At 32.3% G+C, this 12,176-nt stretch overlaps 1 protein-coding gene across 1 annotated transcript; it reads left to right on the forward strand.

Moving 5' to 3' along the window:
• Nucleotides 1-648: 648 nt before the first annotated feature.
• Nucleotides 649-11,834, forward strand: LOC132738167 (stabilin-2-like; the record flags this gene model as incomplete). The annotated part of the gene is made up of 7 exons (XM_060725632.1): nt 649-843; nt 4,181-4,300; nt 5,044-5,163; nt 5,895-6,014; nt 7,546-7,671; nt 8,786-8,896; nt 10,571-11,834. Coding segments are annotated over 6 exons (758 nt in total), but the record flags the coding sequence as incomplete, so codon positions are not given.
• Nucleotides 11,835-12,176: the final 342 nt, after the last annotated feature.

The raw sequence follows: 12,176 nt of genomic DNA on the forward strand, positions 1-12,176 counted from the left end.
TACACATATCCTTTAGTCATGTATGTTTTTATTTGTTTGGGTCGTCAGACCAAACAAGTAATGGTAGCGAAATTTCAGACTCTAATGCTGTTAATTGCAAATGCCGAAAGTAGTCCGCTTTTTTGAAGAGGTTACTTCCCTTTATATGTAACACTAAGGCCGAAACATTCAGGGGAGATCACTGCGTAAATATGGTCACATGACAGGCGCATTAATTTTCAAGCAAAATAATTCCCGAATGGTCGAATATTTCTAATATTGTTTTATTCTTTATAGATATACATGCTTATAGTAAGCGCCATGATTATTTACACAAGTGTTAAACAACAGTTAGCGTCGGTACAAACCCTAATAACATATCAATTGACCGTGGCCGAGGGGTTGCGCGCTCGCTTAGGAAGCGAGAGGTCTGGAGTTCAAATCCCAGTTGAGGCAATTCATTTTTTTTTAATTGTTTAAGTCAAATAAACATTGGATTGAATATCAGTGTTGCAATTAGTCTTATAGCCAATCTACTACAATTAAAACGCTTGAAAGCATTGGTGGCACTATACAAAAAACAAATTGTTTTACAACCTTCACCTTTCTGACATTCTGAGACCCAAACAAATTCAGCGCCTTCTGTGCTTTGATTATACATGTAAACAGTGCCTGAAATTTATATTGTATGTCTTACCTTTATTACAGCATTACTTGCGGCGTGTGCGAATGATGACGACTGTACCGCTAACGAGGCTAACTCAGTATGTGATCTGGTAACAGACACGGATGGTATGGCAGATGGTGAATGTGTATGTGCAGCTGCATTCAAGGGTGATGGAGGCACTGGCTGTACTGCAAAAGGTTATTAATTTATATTCAACTGTCTGAAATATATTATCTGTTTCAAGTATTTTAAGTGTCATTATTGTCGGTACTATCAATGAAAGCTTGTAAGATATTGGTATCAAGTGATCTTAAAGTAAGTAAAAATAATACGTCTGTTTTTAGAGCTGGTAGAATATAAAACGCAATGGAGTCTACTCACTCGCAGCAGTAAAGTGGGAATGTACTAAGCCGTACAACATTTTCTACATTTTGTTTCGGTAGTATTTGTAAATGAGTCTACAAACATACGTGTGTGCCCTAATCACTTGATGAAAGATGATATTCTACACTGAGATAAAGAGATATATGAGCCATTCTATATTTTTGTAGCATTTTCTGTCCTAGGACCAAACCTTTGTATATTTAAGAGATTTTACTAAATATTTAAATGGACATGAACTGTTCAGCTAAAATCCCATAAGTTCAACAGTTTCCAGTCTTTAACGGTTATATAAACCCTTCATAATTTATTTAAAAGTGCCAATTAGAGCCAATTAGTGCTGTCCCTATACAAAAATAACAGCATTTGTGAAAATTTTACAAATCTATTGACAATTTAACTGTCAAATACATATCTTTTTTGTATTATCTTATGTATAAACGAGTCAATTATGATGTAAAACACACATTTACAACAGTTTTTCTATTATTTTTTAAAATTTGAAATCTGTCCCTAAAATTTATGTCACTCCTGTAACGTAATCATAATCAATAAAAGTAATAAATGATCCCTAGCTATTAAAAATGAAACAAAGCCTCTAGTATAAAGAGAAGTATCTTAATAGATTCACACACATGAGGTGCAAGGGGGGGTCGTCTTGTTAATGCATACGTCTGTTGGCAAGTACTTGCGTAATTTCTATTCCTGTCACCCCTGTAACGTGTAGTATGTTTTAATTGTCAGTACTGTGCATTTACATGAGATTTTTTGTAAAATATGTGGTAAAAGTCATTAAGAACAGTTCCCATCTATTTGGGATACATGTGAATCGTTCTTAATGATTTTTACCACAATGAGTAATAACAATCTATTTGGGGTACATTGTTATTACTTTTACCGAGATTGACAATGAATATTTCACTCATGTAACAGTCACTTCTGTCACAACTGATTTTGTAACAGAAGTAACCAAATAAGGTACATTAGAAAAATTTTAAACAATTATCAATTAATTAAAAGTGTTGTTTTTTTTTTAGAAAATGCCTTTATATTTATTGTATAAACTTTTTAAATTTTTTATATTATTTATTAGAAATAATGGTTAACTTTAAAAAAAACGATATAAAATGATATTCATTTTGCATAATTTATGTAACAGTAGTGACAAAATGTGTTACAGTAATTACTTATGTTATAATTATGATACCTAAACATAAGAGGAGGCCAAAATTGACCATATCCTTTGTATGTAAACTAGCTAAATGAAAGTTTTTAGTACAAACTTATTGATTTCTCCTGGACTTAAACATGGTTACACGAGTGACAAATATGTTACAGTTAAAGCGTTTAGTATTAAAGAAAAATTGTTAGTAAGTGATTTTGCAAACTAAATGATACTTTTAGGGGGAATGTAACTACTGCTAATATCATAATCATTATTATTTTTATCTATATAATTGTAATTCAACATTTGACAATAACTGCAGATTTTTAAAATATTTGTTTTATAATTTATAAGTGGTATAGATTTGTTTTACCTAATTTATCTATTACACTATTGTGTTAAGTATAAATTGAAGTTTTCAGAAATAGAATCGCTAAAAATATTCAAAACCGCGAAAAGGGAAATTTTGCAGGCTCAATGTTGATTTTCATTTCTGATGAAAACGTATCAAAGTTGAAACTAGTAGAATGTGTTTTTTTGCATATCAGACTGGTGTTTCCGTTATATTTACCCTTACCTGAAATTCATTGTGCATTGGGGTGGGAGGAGAGGGATGAGTCGTGCGCTATACAATGCGTGCCTAGGATAATGCATTTCACTGTTATGAATGAAGTTGAAAATTTATAAGCTACTATAACGAAATAGTTACGGATGAAATGACATTGATATTCATGAAGAACAAAATTTTATTGAATTAAACCATTTGAATGAAAAACATAATGACGCAAAACAACATTTTTTCTTCAAAATTATATGTAAGGTCATGTTATAACATGGAAAAACTCGATCTTGGGTAATTCCAATATTTTTCATCATTTTCTGTTTTAATTGATTAACCCATTACTTCATATAGACATCTTTTCACGCCTTTTCACACTTTTCGAGGCCTCAAATGGTGAAAGAATCACATATGCAGACCCAAACACTTGTTTACGTTTGATAAATGATGTTTAGAAAAGTGATCACCTTTTCGGCGTCGTCGCCTATGAAAAAGATACATGGGAGCGTGCCAGAGGGAGATGTACCCTCTTCTACTTAGGTATTTGAAGGGGGCAGCAGCCCCCTCATCGGCTTAAATATTTTTGACCTGTGAGAGGCTAAAATTGGCCTCTGGTCGATCAAATGGTAACGTGTACCCAACGCTGAAAGGCATTTGACTCTATCTCAATCCATTGCGAAGTTGCAGCACTTTGAAATAAGTTTTGATGGAAAAATATCAAAGCAAAATAGTGATTTTTGGCAATTTTGAGACATTCCCCTGTTGTCATGGTAACCTTAACTTTAAGATTGAGCATGTCGTTACAAAGGCAAAGGTCCAGTCAACATTTATGCCAAGTTTGAATCAGATCGGAATATCCGTCCCTAGGGTAAATGGACGGGTTCCCTCGGGATGAATTCCGATCAAAACTGCAACACGTGGCATATATTATCAGTCTTAATATTTACATTAATGATATGTTTGAAACATTGATATCATTTTGATAAATGAATAATGCTTTTCACAATAATACAATGGAATACTAGTACAGGATTTCACTCTTCTGGGCATCCAGAGCAGATCTTGTGTGACCAGCAATAGAAAAAAGTGTTAAAGTAATATCGTATTATGTTTGATAAAGAAACTAACATTAAAGTACAAAACGCGTCCGAATATTAATTAACAGGAGAACAGTTTGTACAGTTATATGTGATTTATTTGAAGCTAATCAGTGGGATCGTGCAGCTTTGAAAAACTTTGAACAATAGGCTCATTAATTAGTATAAAAGTTACAAGGTTGACTTTTTTTCTCCGATTTGCTTTTATTTTTCCCGATTTCAGTTGCATGAAAGATACCTTTTTGTAAATATATTTTAAATATGTCATGAAATGATGTTTATTTAAGCTTTACCTCTTTACCTTTAATGTGTAACAAACATGTTTTGTATAGTTTTGAATGATGCATGTGGAGCAACTTCCGAATGTGCAGCCGTCACGAATGCAGTTTGTAACACGAACTGTGTGTGTGAGGGACAATACAAAACGTCAGGAGCTACTTGTGTTGCTAAAGGTTTGTTGATTTCAGCCTGTTTGTGTAAGCCTTACTTTTCGACAATTTGACTGTTTTGAATTAAATAATCAATTAATATCATCACATTCAGAACTGAAAAAGCAATTAAGCTATTAAGATTCTGTATTAAAGTTAATAAACATCATCGTCGTTAGTAAATTACTTTGACATATTGGTAAGCTGATATTTTAAAAAGCGTATTTTTTTGCCTTTTATAAGTGAACAGTATCAAAACATCACAAGCATTTGGAGAGAAGAATAAATTATCTAAATCTACCTCCGACAAAAGTTGTCTTGCTGTAGACTTCAAAAATTTATTCAATGCTTTTTCACAATAATACAATGAAATACCAGTACAAGATTTCACTGAGCAGATCTTGTGTGACCAGCAATAGAAAAAAGTGTTAAAGTAATATCGTATTATGTTTGATAAAGAAACTAACATTAAAGTACAAAGCGCGTCCTAATATTAATTAACAGGAGAACAGTTTGTACAGTTATATGTGATTTATTTGAAGCTAATCAGTGGGATCGTGCAGCTTTGAAAAACTTTGAACAATAGGCTTATTAATTAGTATAAAAGTTACAAGGTTGACTTTTTTCTCCGATTTGCTTTTATTTTGCCCGATTTCAGTTGCATGAAAGATACCTTTTTGTAAATATATTTTAAATATGTCATGAAATGATGTTTATTTAAGCTTTACCTCTTTACCTTTAATGTGTAACAAACATGTTTTGTATAGTTTTGAATGATGCATGTGGAGCAACTTCCGAATGTGCAGCCGTCACGAATGCAGTTTGTAACACGAACTGTGTGTGTGAGGGACAATACAAAACGTCAGGAGCTACTTGTGTTGCTAAAGGTTTGTTGATTTCAGCCTGTTTGTGTAAGCCTTGCTTTTCGACAATTTGACAGTTTTGAATTAAATAATCAATTAATATCATCACATTCAGAACTGAAAAAGCAATTAAGCTATTAAGATTCTGTATTAAAGTTAATAAACATCATCGTCGTTAGTAAATTACTTTGACATATTGGTAAGCTGATATTTTAAAAAGCGTATTTTTTGCCTTTTATAAGTGAATAGTATCAAAACATCACAAGCATTTGGAGAGAAGAATAAATTATCTAAATCTACCTCCGACAAATGTTGTCTTGCTGTAGACTTCAAAAATTTATTCAATGCTTTTTCACAATAATACAATGAAAAACCAGTACAAGATTTCACTGAGCAGATCTTGTGTGACCTGCAATAGAAAAAAGTGTTAAAGTAATATCGTATTATGTTTGATAAAGAAACTAACATTAAAGTACAAAACGCGTCCGAATATTAATTAACAGGAGAACAGATTGTACAGTTATATGTGATTTATTTGAAGCTAATCAGTGGGATCGAGCAGCTTTGAAAAAATTCATTAATTAGTTTAAAAGTTGCAAGGTTGAATTTTTTTCTCCGACTTGCTTTTATCTTTGCCTAATATCAGATGCATGGTAGATACCTTTTTGTGAATATATTTTAAATATGTCATGAAATGATGTTTATTTAAGCTTTACCTCTTTACCTTTAATGTGTAACAAACATGTTTTGTATAGTTTTGAGTGATGCATGTGGAGCAACTTCCGAATGTGCAGGCGTCACGAATGCAGTTTGTAACACGAACTGTGTCTGCGAGGGGCAATATAAAACATCAGGATCTACTTGTGTTGCTAAAGGTTTGTTGATTTCAGCCTGTTTGTGTAAGCCTTACTTTTCGACAATTTGACAGTTTTGAATTAAATAATCAATTAATTTCATCACATTCAGAACTGAAAAAAACAATTAAGCTATTAAGATTCTGTATTAAATTTCATAATCATCATCGTCGTTGATATATTACTTTGACATATTGGTAAGCTGATATTTTAAAAAGCGTCTTATTTTTGCCTTTTATACGTGTATAGTATCAATTCAGCCGGAATCGACCGTGTCGTGAAATATCATCGTTAATTGTAATTTACAAGAAGGCATATACATTGTACTTTATAATATATTTTCCAAAGAAAAGCTTTATGACAGAAGTATTTAAATTTAATTATTTTTGTTTAATTTGTGTGACGTTATTAGGTGTTGTGCTGTATATCTGTCTGTCTGTCTATTTTCTCATCAGACAATTTGTTTCCGCGTTATAAATTTTGTAAGAGTCTTTGAGTCTTTGATATAAGTTATAATAGTTGTCATGTAAATACACTTTATCACATAAACCACGGTGCAGGAGTGCAATAAGGCCATTTATCAGTCTTATCAGTCTAACTTACTAAATTGTCTTAGCCGTTGTTCTACTATTCGCACGTGCAAACGGGCGTTTTATTTGAACAAATGAATACAAAAAACGCTGTTAAATACAGTTTTGGAAATAGACTGACAGAAAATTTCATATTGGTAAAATACTATAGGTGATTAGGCAAGAGGATGAATGCTCCTGAACGTTATAAGCACCGCTTTGACATTTCAAAATGCAATGAAAAAAAAAAGATTTTTATAAGTTGATTGCTCGTAGGATACTTGAATATGCCCACATGTCATCAAGAGCAGTTTTTCTTTGAAAAATCCTATTTAGGATAGAAGTTTAACATTCATCGGCAAAAATAAAATTGTTATGTGTAGAATGGAATTAAACACTGTAATGAAAACTGCATGTATTTTGTTAGAGGCCTAATATGTCTCAGAATTGCTGTTCTCTAAATCATTTTGTTTTATTTTGATTTCCATTTGGTTTCCTGTTATAGTTTCTAAAAGAAATTTGCCATTTACCTGAACCATTTTGCCTTTGTTGCCTTTTAGCAATTAGTAGAGATACTAGTATAGTGATTTAGTATTTTGTATGGAAGCCAAATAACTACTTTGTTAACATTTTGATTCCTTTATAACAAATAATTTCACATTCAGCACTTCTTTCTACAGGTTCATACGCATCTAACATTCCATTATGTAAACGTTACCGTTGGCCTTCTAAAGGTTGTAAAAATTTATTCGTTTCTGAGGCATAATGTGCCATTAAGCTTCTTTTTATACAGCTTGCGAATGAATATTTGGCTGTAGTGTAATTAAACATTGATTATTGATCCAACAACCATAGCTCCGTAATTTAAAACTTATTTTTGAACGAGTTTTATGTGTTTTCTCCGAAAAATAAGCTATTATTTTCTTGGAAATAAATTTCGATTAAATCTACTTTTTGATTGAATTTGTATTTTACACGTTTAGGTCTTGGAGACACGTGTGGCGCTAATTCGGACTGTTCCGGTGTTAGTAACTCTGAATGTAGTACAAATTGTGTGTGTAGCTCAGGTTATACACAGAGCGGTTCTACTTGTAGCACTGGAAGTCGTGGTGAGTTCATGCCAGATGAAGTTTCATATTAATTAATTATTTTTTATTTATTTATTTATTAATTTATTCATTCATTCATTATACATGTACACGAAAGACATGCAATATTTGTTATTGGTTTTGTTGAATTCATCATAGCTTTCAACAAATATAACATTTACATTTTGTGAGGCATTTTAAAATGATGAACTATGGATAAATTAAAAATTCATTGAAGTAGAAAAAATCTTCAATAGTGCATGTAATTTAACAATTCATCATTTTTTTTTTCTTTCTCAGAACGAATTCTAAACAGGAAAAGACAGGTGTTTCTAAATTGTGATCATGGTTTTGCGCACAATACTTTTTATAAGCACTACATATCTGTAAATGCACTCTACAATCTACTTTTGGTCATCCTCGTAACTGCTTAAATAACATGTTTTATCTATCACTTTGATCACTTATAAGTGATAATCAATAACATGCCTTCATTATGGACATCGGCTCTCAGTATGAAAAAAAAGACAGAAAGGCTTAATCTTATTCTATCAATATTCATTGAAATGCTTTGGGATGCATTTTGTAACGTGTTTTTCTTGTGAAAACCATAGCGTTTATATTATCGTTACATACGACTGCTGCAAATGTATGGATTACATTTTTCTATATTTACCCTTTGTTAATCAAAAACAACTTTGTTCCACGATAACGAGTTCGGCAGGTCATGTCATACATTTGTATTAATGGCAGTTATACGCCTGGTTATGTATTTTTTCATAAACCGTCATTATTACCAAGTTAAAACGAGCCTTCATAAAGTGTATCATGTATATATTATTGCATACGTTTTAGTGTATTTTGCCAGTGATTCATCATTTGACATTCTCAGCCTTGTTTTATATAAAACAGTTTGTCTACTTTCACGTTGAACGACCTTGGTGAAAATCAAACATGCCTGACATATCAGAATAACCTTGTATTTTGATTGTTGGCATTATATCTACATAACTAATTTATTCCTTTGCCCCCCCCCCTCAAAAAAAAAACAAAAAAATTAACAGCAGACTATGTGTTAATGTTTTATTTGCTACCTGATTTAGAAAATATAGTGTATGGTTTCTTTTCTTTTCAGGTATGTCGAATTTACCATTATCGGTATCATTATTTGTTAGTGCGTTTGCTATTACCATTTTCAAGAAAATGTGTTAGACATGTGGTGACAATTCGCTGAGACATATAATTAGTAAGTAATCACCAAATGAATCACATTAAACTAATAATGGACTTATCAGAGGACACATAATTCTCAAGTTCTACATTCTTGTAATAAATGTCAAACCTTTTGACATGCTTGCTCCTAAGTGCTGGATGTCAAACGATTTGATATGATTGCTCCTTAAAGTTGTATGTAGATCTAAACTATGGTATGATTGCTCAGGGTTTGAGGTCATACTTTTTGGTATGATTGCTTCTTTGGGTTTGCGGTCATACCTTTTGGTTTGATTGTTCTTGGAGTTGGTAGTCATACTTTTGTGTTTGATTTATTCCTATACCTTTTGGATTGGGATGGAAGTCATAGCTTTTGGTACAATTGCTCCTTTGGGATGGAGGTCAAAGCTTTTGGTATAATTTCTCACACGTTAAACAAGTCATACATTTTAATCTGATTGCTCCTTGTGATTGAAGATCATACCTTTTGGATTGAATGCTCTTTGGCATTGGATGTCATACATTTTGGTATGATTGTACCTCGGGGCTGGTGTTCATACCTTTGGTATGATTGATTCTTTGGTTTTGATGTCCTACATTTTGTATGATTTGCTCATTGGGGTTTGTGCTCATACCCTTTGGTATGATTGCTCCATCGGATAAGATGCCATATCTTTTGGCATAATACCTCCATGGTATTGAAGGCCATACACTTTGGTATGATTTCTTCTGTGAATTGGGTTGGAGGTTATATCTTTTGGTATAATTAACTCCACGAGGTTGCAGTATCATACCTGTTTGTAAGATTGCCCATTGGGTTAAGGGTCATACCGTTTTTGTATAATTTGCTCCGGGGGAAGGGGGTCATACATTTTAGTAGGTTTTCCCTCATTGGTACTGCACATGCATAAAAGAGGAGATAAACCCGTAAATCCGACCCGATGGGTTGCTTTCTCGGGGAAGCAAAAGTATCTGCGAATGTTATGTAATCGATTGGCACCAAGATTACCGAAGGTTTGCAAGGGTTCAAGAAACAATCACAAACCGATGAAATGTACTCGACAGGGTCCCTAGATGTAAACGCTAGTCTTATTCCATGAACTAAAAAAAAAAAAAAAGTATGCGAAGATTTTAGAAACAAAATCAGACAGTGAAATGGACTCAGCAGAGTCGCTAGATGTCAACACTGATCCTGATAACTCTGTTAAACGTTCTGGATATAAAAAGTGAGATAGCTGACTTTGACCACAGTTCATAATACGGTTTTGTTTGTATGGTAATATCATGGATTTACAGGGCTGAACCTGTTAAGCTTAGGTAGAACAATGATAATGAAAAACACTGAATGACAAACATATTAATTCGAACATTTTCACTTTTTCGAATGTTACTATTTTAAAATACATTATGTTTCATTTTATTTACAAGCAACGCTTCTCATGTTAGCAGTACACTACGGTACATTATGCAAATTAGTGTACATATAAATTCATAAAGGTACGAAAAACTAGCTTCTTTAACGCATGTGCTTAAATCCCTTGTAATGCATGTACAGTACTCCTCCCCCCCCCCCTCCACCACCCCCCGCAAAAAGGGAAATGGTATGCAGATGATGTCCAACAATTTCCATTGACCTCAAAGTGCTATACACAAAAAAAGAATTGCATTGCTTAAAAGAAAGTTATCTTTTATGTTTCATTTATTTCAGTAAGAGGACAAGACAAGTCGTGTAGGATTGCTTATCAATGATAACTTCACAGTTTAAGATAAGACACACCTTGCACGGGAAACAGATGATGACGACTATCTTGAAAGTGTAGGATTGATTATCAATGATAACTTTACAGTTGTAGATAACAATACATCTTACACGGGAAACTAGTGATAGTGACTATCTGTCGTGTAGGATTAATTATCAATGATAACTTTAAAGTTTAAGATAAAACACATCTTGCACGGGGAACAGATGATGGCGTTTGTCTGGAACATGTAGGACTGATTATCAATGATAACTTTAAAGTTTATGATAAAACACATCTTGCACGTGAAACAGATGATAGCGTCTGTCTGGAACATGTAGGACTGATTATCAATGATAACTTTAAAGTTTATGATAAAACACATCTTGCACGTGAAACAGATGATAGCGTCTGTCTGGAACGTGTAGGACTGATTATCAATGATAACTTTAAAGTTTAAGATAAAACATATCTTGCACGTGAAACAGATAATGACATTTATCTGTTGAACAAACTATGACTAGAATGATTATTAAATTATGTTACAATAATCGACGACTTACTGGTTATCCACAGTGCTTTCTTGTTGACAGCAATTGTCACTTTGACTTGGGGTTTAAAATATCATCTACTTGTTTGGAATGATGGTGCAGATGTCTGACTATCTATCCACTATTTTATATGTCTATGACGCGAAATTTGTTATTATTCATAACTTTCATTTACATGTTCATTTTGCTTTATATCTTTGTAAAACATGTTAAATATTCCATTTTTTATCAATTATTCATATTGATATGTCTTTTAACATAACCTTTTATCATTACATGTATTATATCATTGAAAGTAATCTATTGAAATACGTCATTTAACTTAATCCTTTTTACATAGCATTAAACTTGATATAATTTAAAAAAAGATACAAATGCAGCTTAATCACAATTTTCTTGAACTTCTGATAGCTTGTTTCTATAACTTACTATATTATCATGACATAACGCTTTCTGTTATGTCATGTAATACATTTGTTGATGTTACCAGACCTATTAATCACGCCACTTTGTTGCGTGAAAAATTATCAACAGAAACAAAAAAATCAACATTATCACGTAGACTGCATGTATGTACACATTCAAATCACGCATATTTTGCAATACCTGATTAAAATACTGCAATAAACTGAATAAAATTTTGTTTATCATGATTTCCAGGAATAAAAGGAGTTAAAAACTGCTCGTCTTTTTCCGTCTTTTTTCATTAATATTTTTTATTATCATTATTACACTTATTAGTCTATATAAACTGAATTAAAAAGCTCTGACTTGCTTTATCTTTGATAAATAAATAACTGTTATGGCTAAAAGGTATTAAACTTCTGTTTGTTTTTTCTTAATAAATCTGTTTAATTTAGGGTACGTATTTGTCCAACGACATATGTGAACGTATGTAAACGTGAGGACTCTTTTGGTCACATATGAATATCACATATAATTTATAACCATCCTTTTTAAAATGTAAATAGCAAACTACCCAATGAAGTAACTCGGCATAAATTTGTTAAACACAGCGTGTTTA

Source organism: Ruditapes philippinarum, unplaced genomic scaffold, assembly GCF_026571515.1.
Source record: "Ruditapes philippinarum isolate M1 unplaced genomic scaffold, ASM2657151v2 ctg3519_1_1_1_1, whole genome shotgun sequence".
Lineage (NCBI taxonomy): Eukaryota > Metazoa > Mollusca > Bivalvia > Venerida > Veneridae > Ruditapes > Ruditapes philippinarum.